At 38.2% G+C, this 17031-nt stretch overlaps 2 protein-coding genes across 3 annotated transcripts in view; both read right to left on the bottom strand.

Annotated features, from left to right (window-relative positions):
• Positions 1-9545, bottom strand: part of LOC111328774 (acid phosphatase type 7) — a 10038-nt gene extending 493 nt beyond the window's left edge. The window contains exons 1-11 of one of the 2 annotated variants that reach the window (XM_022933277.2): positions 9167-9545; positions 8582-8692; positions 7858-7954; positions 5706-5751; positions 5359-5425; positions 5190-5278; positions 4819-4891; positions 4368-4415; positions 2958-3008; positions 1761-1872; positions 1107-1266 (exon numbers count right to left, since the gene is read on the bottom strand). In XM_022933277.2, coding sequence (XP_022789012.2) covers positions 1107-1266; positions 1761-1872; positions 2958-3008; positions 4368-4415; positions 4819-4891; positions 5190-5278; positions 5359-5425; positions 5706-5751; positions 7858-7954; positions 8582-8692; positions 9167-9439 — 1127 coding nt within the window. In that variant the 5' untranslated portion in view covers positions 9440-9545. Of the gene's footprint in view, positions 1-281; positions 439-1106; positions 1267-1760; positions 1873-2957; positions 3009-4367; positions 4416-4818; positions 4892-5189; positions 5279-5358; positions 5426-5705; positions 5752-7857; positions 7955-8581; positions 8693-9166 lie in introns of both variants that reach the window. The other variant, XM_022933278.2, reaches the window with a different exon arrangement.
• A 2586-nt stretch (positions 9546-12131) lies between these two features.
• Positions 12132-14190, bottom strand: LOC111328777 (adenosine receptor A2b-like). The gene has a single exon (XM_022933280.2). It carries the CDS (start codon positions 13526-13528, stop codon positions 12584-12586), a length of 945 nt encoding a protein of 314 aa, XP_022789015.2. The 5' UTR covers positions 13529-14190; the 3' UTR covers positions 12132-12583.
• Positions 14191-17031: the final 2841 nt, after the last annotated feature.

The following is a 17031-nucleotide window of genomic DNA, read 5'->3' as shown; positions in this document are numbered from 1 at the left end:
TGGTTTAATCTGCTTAGCAGACCATGAGATAATAGGATTTGTGATCAAGTGGAGCCACCATAATTTAAAGTGACTGGCATCTAATTTCTCCTTTCCATATCACCCCTGAATCTAACATTAGGTCATGAGAATAAAGAAAATGATCACCAACTAAAGAAGCTCTTGAATGTTAAGAAATTCACACTTTCTGCTCTTTCCCCTCCCTCCCGCTCTCAATACTCTCCCACACCCCCCCTTCCCCCATTTCTCCGCCAATCTGAGTGGATGGGAGTAGTACTAACCCATAGTCTTCGATATATTTTGCCAGATCCTTTCTCGGCGCTGAGCCACCAGAGAGCTTTTCCCTTGAGCCCGCAGATCCGGCCACAATGATCGTTATGTAATGAGGGTTAACGTAGACATTTTCCTCTGTCTGATTATCCACTTTACCGCCGTAAGCTGGAATCAACAAGTTCTATTAGAAAAAGTAAATATTCCGGACGATGGTAAATTCTCAAGAAAAGTTCTCTGCTTTCGCGTATGAATGATCTGGCAAAATACATCCATCTGACTTCTAGCAGGAACCACGAAGGAGGCGGGGGGGGGGGGGAGATCTAAAGAATATGCTCTCTCTCACACACAAATTATATCCGCAAAAGATGGTTTTTCTTTCTTTCTACTAGAACGTGGCTCGATTTAGAAAATACCAAGGTGGTACGTAACGTTTAAAAATGTCAGGTGGTGCAAAAGAAGAAAAACTTTTGGAAACAAGAAATTTCCGAAAACTTTATCCTTGGCAGAAAAACGATTTTAATTTCTGCCATTTGCTTGTAGATTATGTTTATAGATTAAACGACCAAAAGGGACCATGAATCTGTCTTATAGTCTAATTCACGCCACACAGAAAACCTTTCATAGTAAGTTTTAAACCGGAGAAGAGCCCACGGCACCTTTTCGGCTCTTTCACTCTATACAGTACCACCCTCTTTTGAGTTCGATCTCAAATATTCTACATTTGCGGTTCAGCGACAGATTTCCAATCACTGATACAGACATCATTGTATCATATCTATCCACTGCCCCAGCCTATCCATGAAGATCTTAGATGTGCCTCCCTACCGACCTACCCATAGTCGTAGATGTATTTTGCCGACATTCTTTCAGGCGCATGAGTCCAGTTGGAGAGTTTTTCGTGAGATCCAGCAGATCCCGCTACAATGACTGTCTTGAACTTAGGATTTACATAAACGTGATTGTCTGTTGGATACTCCACACTGTCGTTGTAAGCTGTTTCAGCAATACAATATTGTTAATGGAGAAATTGTCCGAAATCGTTTCAAGCAAAACTAAATATAATGCATCGGGGGTCTGGGGCGGAACCTTTTCTGACGCAAGTCAATCAAGGGAAACCTGCCACACCTTGAGTGACAAAAATCTTTAATATTGACAAGAAATCTCCTTTATTATGAAAAACTAAACAAAACGTATTGCAATTCCTGAGTTTTTGACCAGTTTACAAGTCATGGGCTTCGAAAGAGTTGACAAGTATTATAATAAGAAAAGTGTACTATTTGTCTTAACTTTCCAAGACGAGTCCCTTGCCACATTTTCATCAAATCAGATCGGTTACTTTGCGACAAGCAAACCGCAAAAACCGCCAAACCAGACTTAGATAGCATGTCATAGAGAAAATACCACCATTTCCTTTTGTTTTTGTTTTGTTTTGTTTTTCAAATAGAGACATTCACGAAGCCTGAAAAGAACCTTAAATGGCCACTTACTTGGGTAGAGGCGCTGATAGTTATGCGCGTGGCCGCATAAATGTAAGTCCACACCATACTTATGTAGAAGTGGACCAAATACAGAAAAGTCTGTCTTCTCCATAAACCACGCCTGCGAAGTAATATATTATAATATGGAATTAAGTCAATGGCTAAAATTGAAAAAAGGCACAAGCAAAAGGAGAAGCATACGGATTTTGATCTGAAGTGTAAACCAACAGTTCAAAGATTTGAATATGAAAGCAATCTTCGCAGTAATGAATACCACTTTAGGAATAATTAATGAAAACAGGGCCTGAGAAAAATTCAGGTCTGTACGGGATTTGAACCTATGACCTCTGCGATACCGGTGCAGCGCTCTACTAACTGAGCTAACAGGCTGGATATTGTGTTGGTTCGTAAAAAAAAAAAAAAATCCGTGAAGTTTATTCGTAAGTTTAAAGTTTATTCGTAATAAACCCGTGAAGTTCAGACTGTCTTCAAATGTGCTCAATATTTGAAAATCATGGAATGCCACCATTTTGAAGCAACTAAGTAACCAAGCCGCGAACGCCACATACTGAACGAGTAGTTAACGAACAATTGCTGCTCTGATTATCAAAAAAAAAAAACCTATTTGAGTCAAGAAAGGGTTTATGTGTAGCTCCTTATCAGATCACCAAGGGATGGAAAAGAAGAGTACCATCGTCTCGTAGCACTTGTCCAAGAACAAGGTTACTGTGGGGTCTCAGTGGCGGGGGTTTACTGTTAGCCAAAAAAAGGCCAAAAATTTTAGCCGTGGGAATTTTAAACATTAATCGTAAAAAAAAAAAATTAACCAAGAAGTTTGTTTCTTTTAACCGCTACGGAAATAAATTAACCGTTAGTCGGAAAATGGCCACTGAAAATTTTAACCTATATGGCCTCGCTTTCAGATATTCACGTTGATTTTTTTAAAAGCTTGCGTTTCTGATGGTTTTGTGTGTATTTGAACAGGGGAGCCAAGAAAACAATCGGCGAAGTCACAGGAGGCGAAGAAAGGAAAAAAAAAAATTAAGGGAGAAACCACTTAAAACTCAACTACTCGTGTTGTCATCTTCACTACCTCTTGTCAGTGCAATTGAGCATTGAAAAAAACTTGCTTGGTTATTCAACTATACTTCCGCGAACTTATCGTAAAACGTAACAAAGTCTTATAATTCATAAGTCAAGCAGTACCTTATGAGCAAGAGACACAATCCATGGTGTCCTCTCTCTGTTTTGGTTTGCCTATATGGAGAAAATTACAAATATGTAATTAGTAGAATCTGTATAATTGCTCACGTGATTTAAAGTAATTTGCGCGGTGCTTTGTCAAGGATTGCGGCCAAATGCACGAGGTGACCATAATATTGAAATATAAAATTTTAAATTGGCCACTGGTAAACTTTGATTTTGTGAAAAAAAAAAAAAAAAAGAAAAAAAGGAAAAAACCAAAGAACTGCCCTGCTAAACACAGAAGCAATTTTAGAGAAAAATTAACCCTTCTTAAGCTCGAGGGATAGTCTCTGAATTAAAAGGCTAGCGCTCACAACGTCGTGTTAAGAAATCTTTACGGTGGCCAGTTTACATTATCAACTCAGTACATAAAACCAAATGATCTTGTACTACCCCCACCTGCGTGGCCCGTGCGACGAAATAACTTCACGGGATTGGCAAAGTTTCAGTCACAGCAAATTATGCAAAAAATCTGGAAAGATTTAAGCTTAAATCTCGTTTAACGTTTAAAGCGACATATCGATGACTGCAACCATCGTGTTGTATACAAACCTCGCAAACTTTTTTAAAACACGTTCTCTAGTGATACCTGCGAAAGTATTCAGTATAATTTCCGGTAAGATTTTCGCGGACAATCTGATCGATTTCTCTTACATTGTGTGCTGAGACTGAAACTTTTCACCTCAAGCAAATCTCCGTCGCACGGCCCAAACAAACATAGCGAGCAACTGAGCTATTGGTATTTGTCCGTGTTACGACACACGAAATTAAAGGACTCCAAAGCACACCACTCTGATTGGGCAGAAAAACACAAAGATTTTCTGGCACCAATCAGATGGCAGAACGACTGCGACCGTTTGGAACTAGTCTTGTAAGACAATGTCCCCAGGGGGCTCTTCATGCCCTAACTTGAAATCGACCCACAGCCCCTGGGTCTCCGAGGATGGATAACAAAGTGATTTACATTTGAAAAGCAGCAAGGTTTGTATCATAACAATGTCACCCCTAGCCTCACTCCCATTCAAAGGCTTGGCAACCAAACACACAACTGTAAAATGGAATATTCGACTTTAACATTCAATTTGCGTTTGAAGCGAGACTTATCTATTCCATAAAAGTGACGCCACAGCGGAAAAAAAATCCCGAACAAACAAACTTGTTTTAACGTATGATGCACGATCCTCGCAGTAGGTATCTACAAACGCAGATACGTATCTACAACCGCAGTTCAAAATATATGAACTTCATATATTCATTGTACCAAACTTGTTTGAAGCTGGATAAATAAAACGAAAAAAAGGCAAGACATCAATAGAGGTGAATTTTTTTTTTAGATTCAGGAGTTCCTAAACGAAGGGGAGCGGACGTTACCTTGATTAAGTCAGCCTCCAGCCAATTGATTTGTCTTTGAATTTGACCCTGAAAATAAAAGTGTGATATAGTCATTGACGACCTGACACTCCCAAATTGACAAGCAGTTGTAAACAACGGCAGTTATTATAGAATATTTCAACGTGTAATGATTTTTCGATCAGTTTCAAATCCCTTGTACGACATGTGTCAAGAAATTATCTGTCAGGTGATAAGAAGCACGTTTGGAATAGTAATGAATCGTTCACATGCGCTAAAGCCGAAATAGGCCATTTTCGAATTACGTTTGGCCTCTTTTTCAAAACGAGGCCTGGTGCTCAATCGTACGTATAAAATTTGCAGGTGAGTGAAAACTTATTACCATAGGAAAGGATGAGCACCAGGACTCGCTTGGAAAAAAAAGCTAAAGGCAATTCGGAAATGGGCTATTACTGAAGAAAATTAATGGTACCTTATCACGATAATAGTGGTAGACCTCCGAGTCGAATGCCACGAAATGAATAAGTCCTATGTCCATACTCCACCTTAAAATAAAACCGAGATCAGTTTAGTGAGTTTCAGACAAGAAGGTGAAGTTCAAAACCATGTCATAAACTGGACTACCATTTATCATTTTAAATGTTCCTTGAGGAAGAGTTAAAATGAGGCGCATGCTTAAAAGCTGAAAAGACAACAAAAATAAAATACAGAAAGTTGTCCGATTCAGTCACAGCGGCTCTCAATCAATCAGCATTTACAGCTGATGTAAATGTACATTTAACAGTTCTTTTTAAGCTAGAGACCGTAAAAAAACTTAAGTTACCCATGAGGAAAGTTATTTACCAAAGACTGGTACCACTTCTGCTCGTTTGCCCAACGCCCAGTTCCATATTGGAGAAACGGTGAACGAAGTGAGTGAAGTTATACATTTGCTGCAAGAATGAAAGTATGAAGATTAAAATTTGAAATGTAAAATTGCCTAGATTGAACAGCTTTTCCATTTCAAACGTACCTCGTGGTTTCCTGGTAGAGCCATGTAGGGCACTTTAGTGGCTATGGGCTGAATAGAGTTCATAAACCTAGGAAAAATGAAAAAGAAACCGGTATAAGGCTATAAGTAGAGTGCTTATTAGAAAAAATCCAGGATTACATCGGTTTCCAACGCAACTCTCTTTCGTTAGTGTAAAAACTTTACACTAAGCTCTCAAGCAATGAGAAGCAAGATCAAATCAAGATCAAATCAAGCAAGATCAAATCAAGACCATAACTCGCGTATTCCCGAAATTCACGAAATTTGCTTGTTTTTAGCTGTACTCTGAGTTTTCGTTGGGTCATCTGAAAAACGTCTTCCATACTTACTCATTTCCGATGGTTCCATCTCCTTCATACATGTCATAAGCAAGGTCTAGGAAAAAAACAAACAATATACTTTTAATGTCTAGTCATGAAGAAAACACCGAGGCTTGTTTTCAAAATGGTCCTATAATGTTCGCCGAAATAAAATTTTCTGGGGCACTGATCGTTTAGGCAAATTTTATCCCATGTGGAAAACACCTGATGCTCCAATCAAATATTTTATTCCAGGCAAGATACATTTGAATCTATGGTAAGGCACGTAGCCAATGACTACGGAAGCCGAAAAGAGACAATCCAAAAATATTTTTCAAATCCCGAGAAATATTTCAAATCGCAATATTTATTTTAAACTCACTGTCGAAAAGTTTGACAAATCCAAAGATATTTTGCAAATCCAAAAAAAATATTTAGAAATCCAAAAAATTTTTTTCAAAATCCGAAAATATTTTGCGAATCCAAAAAAATATTTTGAAATCCAAAAAAATTTTTCAAAATCCGAAAATATTTTGCAAATCCAAAAAAATATTTTGTCACGTGCTATTTGCGCCAGCAGTCACCCAGCGTTACACCGGCGTTTTCTTGCCATATCCCGCATCATCCCGCATACAAAATGGCGAAGGAACGAGGATAGAACATGTTCTGTCATAAATGTGGAAGAGAATGTGGGAACAATGAAACATTCTGCCGTTGTTGTGGAACACTAAAATGGCGTGAAGAGGAAAGTGTGTTGTCCAGCTCGGGAGACGAAAGATTGGCTATAGAACATTACTTTAATAAGGGATTTCGTTACGAAACCATTGTTCACTTTCTGCATGGTAGAATACCATGGGATTTCAATGAACGTGAGGACTTTGAAGAGAAGGCTACGTCACTATGTGTTACGAAGAAGAAACCACTTTCATTCAGAACACACTGTTCGGGAAATAGCTAGACGAGAAATTGTTGTAAAATGGGGTTGACAGGCCTACACGACTCCCCAGCGCGTGTTTAGAGTAGCCTATTCAAAGTTTGACCCCATTGAGTATGTCTTTGGGGGACCGTTCTCTTTTGTAAGATACGAGAAACGGATTTTTGTATATTTCGTTGAGTAGTGGTTGTGTTTCTATTAAATGCCAGTGTCTCATGAGAATTTGCTATAGGTTTGGCACTGATGGTTGGTATTGTGTAACACAAAAGGCAAGATTCGTTGGTTCGTCTTTTGTTTCTGTTGAAGAGCTAATTTCCTGTTTTTTAATTCACTTCTGAGGGTTGTGCTAATGAGGTCCTCTCGGTAGCCTCTCTTTAGCAAATGCGCTTCATTTGTAATTTTCTCCTCAAATATTGTTTGAGAGGAGTTTGTTCTCAGAAGTCTAAGGGTCTCCCCTTTTATGAAGTCTTCTTTAATTCCTTGTGGGTGACAGGAACTATAGTGTGTATACTGAAATGTCTCAGTTTGTTTAAAATGAGTACGCACATCAGGGATTGCGTCTTTTTTTAATCGTTCGCCTTTGTAGATGTACAGCTATTTTTTTTCACTGTCTCGATCGTTAAGTTGTCTTCATTGTTTTCAGCTTGCGCCACGCGCGCTGATTCGATCGTACTACAGTTCTTAGTGTTCCCATTTGACACAAAATTTTTTTGGATTTCAAAATAGTTTTTTGGATTTGCAAAATATTTGCGGATTTTGAAAAAATGTTTTTGGATTTCAAAATATTTTTTTGGATTCGCAAAATATTTTCGGATTTTGAAAAAAATTTTTTGGATTTCAAAATATTTTTTTTGGATTCGCAAAATATTTTCGGATTTTGAAAAAAGTTTTTTGGATTTCAAAATATTTTTTTGGATTCTCAAAATATTTTCGGATTTTGAAAAAAATTTTTTGGACTTCTAAATATTTTTTTGGATTTGCAAAATATTTTTGGATTGTCCCTTTTCGGTTTCCGTAAATGACAATCGTCGCGTCAATAGAGCAAGTGAAACCCCGGACGTATCCGAGTATAAAAGGGAAAATTATATCAACTATAAAAATACATCTGCCGCTGTAGGAGAAAATACCTCTGTTTCTTGCATGATACCTAAAATCTTAATCAAATCACGCTCTCAACTAAAATATTTAAGGTCTCGAGCTCCTTAGCAAAGACTAACATAGTAAAGAAGGTGTTTCCAATGCCATTACCTCCTGCATGAATTACAGCATCAAAACCTCCATCGTCTGCTTCTTTTTTCAGTCGATCCAGGCTGACTGCATTTACGTAGCCCATATCGCCATAGATCTATCAAACAATAGTGACGTAACTTCAATAAGGGAAGTTTGATCACTGGTTTAACAGGGAGAGCCAACAACGATTTCTTCGTAGCGAGGCGAGTGCGATCGCAAGCAAATTTTTTAATCAGGGGAAAGCTTTACCGAGATCTCGATATGATCCCACTTTTGCTAAGAAAGCGTCTAAATACCGCATAAAATCACTTAAAAGAGAAAAAAAAGTTTGGAAAAGTTCTAACGATGTGTCGGTTATGCAGAATATTTTTCTGAAAATCCCTTTGGGAGTATTACGTAATATTATAGCATATTCTATGTATCTAGCTTAGTCCTGCTACATCGATGAAATTTTTGTGCGGAACCTCAAATAATCGCCAAAGAAAGCGCATTTGAACATGATGGAATACTACTAACGTTTTAAAGGAGGAGTTGATCAGAAAAAAAAAAATTTTATCACTGTAGCTATAGGGGAAAGGCGATGGCTCTCATGTATTAAATCTGATGTTGTACTTGCGTAATCATAAACACTTTTTTGTAAACCCTTTACACTCGCTCTGATTTTGGGCAGGAATAAGGGTAAATGGATCGCTTGCGTGACATTTCCAACGAGAGGCGTCAGCAGATCAATTAATGAACTCACCGCAAAAACTGGGTTGCCATCTTTGGTAAAGAAAGACATGACGTCACTGGTCCCATTGTCTGGCACACCAACTTGGTAGTAGTAGCGCTTGTTAAGCTCAAGACCTGTCAACTTTATAACGTGACGTAATATTAAACCCAAATAGAAAATTGCGTGACATTCCAGAAAAACGATGACACTGCTAGAAAATTGTAATGTGCGGGCTTTGTCTCCTTTCACAGATTTCTCAAGAAAGGAAGTGCGAAGAGTGCGTTCATTCTAAAAGCATAGACGGCAAATCATGATGGGTTTCAGTAAAAATGAGCAGTTCCTTTAGGACTCTCTGTGTGGCTTTGTGGTACCGAAATCACTTCCGCTATATGAGTCTAGCGGAAGCCATATAAATAGATTACTTTTTGTTTTAAGTCGTTTTTACAAATATTTGAATAGACTCTTTCTCTCTGCATGTTTATCTTATGCAAATTTTCAATTTTTTCTGTTTTCTATAATTTAGATTACATGAACAAAACTCCGAGGCTGATGTAATAAGGTCTCTCAGGAGGTTCAGTGAGCTTTCCCAAGAATATTCAAGAACATTTTTCATACCTTCACATTATGAATCATAAAATAATGTCCCTCGTGAGTGCCAAACTTAAAAGATGTTCCAGTTTCCTTTCTGGTTAACTTATCTGGGCTGCTACCATAAGCCACGACTGTCTCCGGCTGTAAATCCGGCGACGGCGTTACGTAATTCACAATTCTCTCGCTGAGAATACCGGTGTAAGCGATGTGAATTTGCTCCGGCTTGTTGTCGGCAGCTACACTGTACGTGAAGGTGATTACGAGAAGAACCAGGACTGCAAACGTGGACATCGTCATTGCGACCTTGTCTCTAAGAGCTCGTTCAGCTACACTGAGCAGCTAATTAGATATTGAAGATCTTTGGAGCGAAAACTGCACGTGAAAGTCATGAGAGGGAATCACACGAGATTGAAAGGTGATATCCCGAGGCGTTATAGCGCAATACAGGAACAGGCATGCATTTATTTTACTAACTGAAATTGTCTGTTTCAGTATTTCAGCACCGATTCTTTTGTTTTACGCGCAACCAGAGGGCTTGAATAAAATGTTTGTTTGCGTTTAAGCATTTGCTGATGTTGTTCTAGCAGTATTCGTTTGTGAGCTGTGTGCGTACATTAGGCGTTTGAGGTACACTCTAAAATTGGAATTTTCATCATCAGTATGTGTAAACCTAAAACTTAAACTACACTGTGTTCATGCTCATGGCTTATTTTTAGAAAAAGAAGACGTGTTTTAACCCAAATCCTGTTTCCAAAAATTGTTATATAAAAAAAAAATTCGAAAGGCGCCCGTGGAGGACGAAATTTCAGAGATTGGCTACTTTAACAACTCGTAATGACTATAAATTTCATTTAACTTGCGGATTAACATCAAGCAAAGAAGTGATCCCACAGGTAGTCTGCAATTTTAGCAATTACGACTACCAACTGAGCTCCGAAGTCTCACGTTGGAAACATTGGGAACTACTTCCTACTTTAGAAAACAACTAGGGCACATCAGTCATGCAACGTGCGTAACGTACCTATTCAATGATATAGGAAGAAAGGATTGAAATTTCCTTATATCAGAGACAACGTGGGAATTCCCCAAGGGTTAAAGAAAAAAATGGAAGAAACTACCCTCCACAGTGATGGATCCAGACCTCGAGCTAATGGGGGCCCCCGTTTTTTTTTTTTTTTTTGAGCGTGTACACCTGACGGCTTTTCTTCCCCTTTGCGATTTGTTTACCCAAAATAAGTGGGAGCCGGTCCCCGGGGCATCTCCCCCAAATCCGCCACCGCCCCAAACGATTGATCACCTTGGGAGCGATCACACGGTTTCCAGGGGAAATGGAGCTCGAGAGGAAAACAGAGAAAATTTACTGCTAATGAGTGGGGAGGGGGGGGAGTCATTAAATACTACAGAAGGAGTAGGTAAATTTTATTGTGATTCAACAAAATCCCCCGACCCCCTCCTCCCAGCGGAAAAGAACGACTGATTCTCAATCAAGTCATTTGCAGGGTCAAACGAACGATTGACACATTATTTTGTGTTATGGTCACAAATATTTACAATTTTTGTCGTGTTACAAAACTACACGCTAGTATGAATGAGCCAAAATACAAAAAAAAATATGAGTGGTGATGTTGCGTAATACCAAAATGGCTAAAATGGGAAAATAAAAAACACGAAATATTCCATAAGTAAACTTTGACAACTACAGGCAAATCACCTGAGGAAAATTTTTAGACTAATACCTATTCTTACCTGTCCATTGGTTGAGCGTTTATTGCGAGGCATTTTAAAAGGAATCAAACGCCATATAGAGAATATCAAGACATGTTTAGTCAAATCAAGTCGAACGTAAAGATAATCAGCAACAGACAACAGATAAACTGAATTTTCCATAGAGTTCAGATTGCCATTAACTTGTATTTTCAATTTGCTTAATTGGAAGGCGGCAAACAGTTTGTATGAAGAAGAACACAATTTTAAATTGTGTTTGACAAAAGAGGTTCAAAAAATGTTTAAAAAGCTTTGGTGTGAATGGGGTGTTAGTGTACAAAAAAATAATTCGTTCCTTAAATGTTTTCCTTTATTTTAAAAATGTGGTTATTACAACACAAAGTAATTTATGAGAAAAAAAATTTTCACCGTCTAAAAATGGACAACAATAGGCTCCAAACGAAAAGATTACAAAAGGACCCTTGTTGAATACTGATTGAGTATTCTTGAAATAAATAAATATGGAAAAGTAACAAAAGAATAACGCTGTCCTTGCTAGATTACAAGCGATATGACCGGTAGTATCTGAACGCTTGAGCAGAATATAAGGATGATATCTCCCTCTCTTCTGAAAAAAAAAGACGCATCATCCAGTTGTAATTGGAATTTTCAATTTAGGTAACATACATTGACTGAACACATACAGCGTGCTATACAAATTTAGAAAAAAAGGAAAAAAGAAGGCCATCTGCGATAGCAAAGCTGGGGGTAAGATAAACTGGATTAAGTGCATCATCAAAATAAAGCAGTCTCCAAATGCAATGCGACGTTCCTTGTTTTTCAGTTCGGTCATAACCGGTAATGTTTTTCAAAACACTTTGAAATAGATTATTTTTGACCCTTGTAACTTGCAAATTATGATCGATTTGAGGTTGATATATTACAAATAATCCGCCAGTAGCCCAGGCGAATAAATCCTCTCGGTGACAAACATAATAATTGGAAAAATGATGAATAGACCAACCTAATAGAAAAAGCCCTAGAAATGTCATCACCTCGAAGACGCTTATTTAAATTTTAGAATGAGCAAAGCAATTAAACCTCGCAAATTTCCTTCGGTGACTAATTTTGACCCATAAATTACCATGTTAAGGAAACAGAAAAGCTTTTAGCTCTCGTATCTCGGCCAAACGACTAACAAACCTCAGTAAAAATAAGAAAGCGTGAAATATCATGGAGCTTCATGCAAAGTTGACAAATAATAAATTATTAAGGGGGAAAATAATTCAATTAAAGCATAAATTTATTGTGGTAATAATCCCTGAGTCGGACCCTCTGGGCAATGACGTTTATTTTTTTATATACCTGAAACGGATTTTAAGAGACACCAAAACATGATTGAAAAAAGAAAGTTTATTCCTAATCTACCGTCCTACACACAAAAACAACACTCCTCAAATTTTACGGAACGAAATCGTTTTGGCTAATTATAAAATTTTTAGAGGAAAAAATAATTCGACTAAGGGCATGAATTCATACTGTAAATAATCCTCTTGCAGGACCCCCAGGTCCATAACCGTTGGTCTAGAGCTTTAAGATTTTCTTAGAGACATCAAAACATGACTGAATGAAAGGAAGTTGTTATTTTAAATTTATGTTTAACAACCAATATCGTGCACAATGTCTAAAACGAATATTACAAATATGCAATCGATCTTCTACGGATTTTTGAGTTAACTAAACACAAGTGGTGTTGTTTTTCTGGGAAGGACGCGATTTCCAACTCGAATTTGTGGTTTGCGATTTGCAACTGGCCGGTGTTGATAAACTTCCTCTCAAACGTCTCCGGCGGAGATCTCTTCGGTAATTTAAGATATGCCGGATGGCCTTACGGAAGTCTGGCTTAAGAAACGAATATACGACTGGGTTTATGAGCGAGCCGAGCACGATCGTAAATAACGAAACGATCACTAAATCGTTCGGGATGAGCTCGGGACGTCCTAGTTCATGAACGACTGTCATATATTGAACAGGAAGCCAGCTTATGACAAACATCACGGCTACTATTATGAAAACCTGGGCGAGTTTTCCTTCGGAAGAAATCTTGCTCCTCCGTTGTAAATTTTTCCTCACCGACGCCGTGATGGCTCTCTCGCGTTCGATACTTCTTTTTACTTGTAAAAAGATTCGCACATAGCCTACAAAAATTAACACGTAGGGCAGCAAAACACACAGCCCAATTTCGCTTAGCACGTAGACCTTGTGCGCAAGCATGGTCGTGTTCGTTCCCCATATTAAAGGAATTAAAGAGACGATGAACGCAAGTGACCAGCTTGCGGCGAGTATTCCTTTAAAGTAGCTTCTCATGATATTCTCGTACTGCAGTGCTTTCAAAACAGAGACGTAGCGATCGAAGGTCACGGAAACAAGATTAAAAACTCCCGATAAAAGCGTGATAGAAATCAAGTAACCCATCTCGACTGAATGAGGTGAGACCAGCGCGGCAGGAATTAACACACTTCCAATCAAAAGATCGCTGAACGCAAGCGATACGACGAACCCGTTGGTATAAGTCCGCATGCTTTTTCGTAGATAAACAATAACACAAACTGTCAAGTTAACAGCGATGATTAGGGCTGACAAAAACACGAACGTGATGACAAGGGCCAGATTGTCCGACATAACTGGTGCATACGGTGTTTGGTTCGCCAGGGCTGGTTTGCATTAAGCGCCGGTACTTCCAGGCTTCGCGCACAAATCAAACAGGCTTTGTTTTGGTTGGGTTAATGTCCAGTATCTGTACGAAACACTGATCTCAGTCTACGCGGAACAAAAGTAAACTCATCGTCAGTAGGTAAAGAACTCTCAGAGTTCAGATTCACTTTTACCGGCATACACTGACAGCTAACAGTGTTCAGGTCAGGCGTGGGACTTGCAACTCATGAAAAGCTTCTCGTCTCCCGCTTAGATCAGTGATATTGAACTGGTGGTTGGTGTTTGAGGTGTTAAGTCACAGGAGTCCGGTAATTTACTCTTTGATTATCCTTTCAGAGTTCTTCACACCACCAACTGGCTTTGACGCATACGAAATCAAACTTTCCTGGCCGCAAGTGCTACAGTATAAGTCTTCACCTCGTTTTCACAGACGCAAGCCTGTCACGTAATTTCCTGGTTCAAATGAATGTGAAACCACCGGTGTTGCCGATCGTGCAAAGGAATTACTTGGTGCTTTAAAGAATTACCGACTGCTGATAATGGGAAGTAACCGAACGCATTGGAAAGTGTCTTCAAATGGTTCAAAATCACGGAAAAACACCCCTTCCTCTTAAGCTGGAGCTATCGAATCGAACTGATCTTTAATTAACTGCGATGCTTGACGCAATTAAAAATGTCACCCATTTCGAGAATATCTCTGAAAGAAATCGTACCTTCGAAATTTTCCGTGACGGCGTAACAGATCCAAAACGTATGACAATTTATCCTGCGGTGAAGTAATTTATTCCGAACAGAAAGACTTTCACACTAACCGAGACAAGGAAATAAATTTATTCACAGCCGACAGGTGAAAATGATTAATAATCAGAATGGATTTCCTTCAGATGGCCTTGTTCAATTTAGCAGACATTCAAGAAAAGAATGGCTGCGATCTTAATAACTAGCTACGAATTTCCTCGCTGACTCAACACGAGCACTAACAAATGACATTTCTCGGAGCGAACAATGACGCACCACGAAACAAAATAAAATTACTTGATTCTTAAATTTTGACAGAACTACAGAGTAAACGGCCTTACGTTGAAAAAAACAACATAACTAAATTGTTTTGATCCTCAATAATCTCAAGTATAGATTTCAAGAAAATCCACGAATCCCTACTCAAATTACCAAGATGACTCCAGCACGAACTCAGTTTGGCGTCCAATTGCAAAAATATTTTTACATAGTAAATGTGCCCTACAAATTAAAAATTTAACTAGAAAATAAAACATCTGCAAGGGAGATCTTTTGTCCAATAAGAAATTTCTGGCAAGAACCATTTTTCATATCCGCTGCATAAAAACGCAAATATTAAAACAAGTTTTGCAATAAGACCTAACACAGACAAAAAACAGTATTTTCAAATATTTCAAAGCTTCTAACTAATTCCCCTGCGAATAATTTGATTTTAGTCATACAAGAGTTCCCTTCATTTTAATTCGATTTATTATATCTCAGTGGGTTCCGTGGTTAAAATTTCAGTGTGAAATCAAGAAGTTTGAAGGTCTGTGCAAATAAAATGAAGGCCTGGATATTTTAACTGACCTTTGCAATTTCAGATTCAGATAGGTGAATTTTTTGAATAGATGTTCTTAGTCGACATTCTATTTGGAAAATTTAACTGTTGGTTGCAAACTTGGAAGAAATGCAGCTAAGGAAAAATTTAACACACAATTTTAATTTCGCTGATAAAAGGGCAAGTTTGGATTGTCTGTGTAGATTAAAATTTCTTTATTCCTTTATCCATTTTATTTTAATTACTTCATTTACTAAATTAAAGGTTAAAATTACCTATGCTCCGGCTTTTGTCGAGAAACGATTAAGAAATGAAAGCTGTGGACGCTTGATTTGTTATCAGCGTTATCATTATAAGTTGAAAAACAGAAAACACCAACAGATTGTTACAAAAATGATCAAAGTGGTTTGCGATCGTCTTAGGCTCATTGCCCCAAAACGCGTTTCAATAATGCACCACGACAAAACAATCGCCATTGAACGATATAGTCTTTCATTTTCACGACATGCACTTACTGGAAAGAATAAAAGGTTACAGGGAAATATTGTTTCATGTCTTACTACTTAACGTTCTGTTTTGAACCGACAAAATTCCTCATGTTGCACGCAATTTCTGAAGTTCGAGAAAATTCTAGTCCTTACCAGAGTAAGTTTAATTAGGTGCAACACTGTGCAAACAAAGTAAAATTCTTGTTCTATTGGTCTAGACAATGTTAACTTTTCTATACATACTCTCCTTGTATTCTGTAATCAAATATTCAAATGTTATCATTACTCGCCGAATTCAAGTTTTATGGAACAGTGAGAAAAGATCAACTAAATGTGAAATGAGTAAAATTTCTTATTTTTCAACAAAGTAAAAGTTGGATTTCTTTAAACTAATCTTTGTAATTTAACCCGTTCTTAACTGACGTCAAATCCTCTGGAACCAAACTTTTATGGGGAAAGGCAAGTTCATGAACGAAGATGTTCTTAACGCTTAGCGATTACTGCGTCCAAATGAATGCTGGGATTGGCCGAGCCAGGACCAGGTCGCTCAAGGGGCATGTTGTTTGGCGCGACCGCGATCTTTGTTGTTGTATGAGATTCAGAGCCGAAAAAGCTTCTAAATTTCTCATTAAGTGGGGTGTTTGCGGACTTTTTTTCTTTCCATGAAAGGACAAGGAGATCTTTGATCAGTGGGGGAATGTGAAAACGATCGTAGATATTCCGAAAGGTAAAAAAATTTGACGAAAACCTTTTATTTTCACTTCACGAGTTCGTGCCGAAGTTTGTAACAAGTTGTTACCTTTTCCGTACCATCCCGTTCAAGGTAGATCTTTTGGAGCTCATCTGAAAATTTCATATTCCACGAATAACTGAAATGTAAGCCTTAAAACGACGGAAATAGCTGAGGAGTAACGAAAAATGCAACTCTCAACAGCGCAAGGACTCCTTCGAACGGATAATGAAAACAGAACCTTCTCAGGCATTCCTAGCTCACGTCTCAAGAAAAACTGAAGATTTATTTTGGTCAAGAGAATATATTATACCGCTTGTATTCTTATGAGTTTACATTCTCTTGCTTCAGTTTATAGCACGCGATTATCTGGTAATCTCGACAAACCAGCTTATTGACTATTTCTGTGAAATATCATGAGTAAAGTTATCAATTGTTTCCTTGAAAATCGGGTAAAGAAGAGAAAAAAAGGCAGGATTGTACATCACAGCTATGAAGGATGCTGAAGATGTCATGAAAAAAACGTTTTGCATGTTCTCCTTGGCCCATCATAGAGCAAAAGGTGGTCGCAAGCATACTTTTCTAGATGTTTATGAACCCTTTCGTGACTCTACAACAAAAAGGATCGAGGTCACGTGAAACGGAATGGAACGAAAGGTGTAGCCACTTATTGCGGACTTCTGCACGAACCCAC

This window comes from Stylophora pistillata, chromosome 4 (assembly GCF_964205215.1).
Source record: "Stylophora pistillata chromosome 4, jaStyPist1.2, whole genome shotgun sequence".
In the NCBI taxonomy this organism is placed as follows: Eukaryota; Metazoa; Cnidaria; class Anthozoa; order Scleractinia; family Pocilloporidae; genus Stylophora; species Stylophora pistillata.
This window is presented reverse-complemented; position numbering and strand designations above follow the sequence as displayed.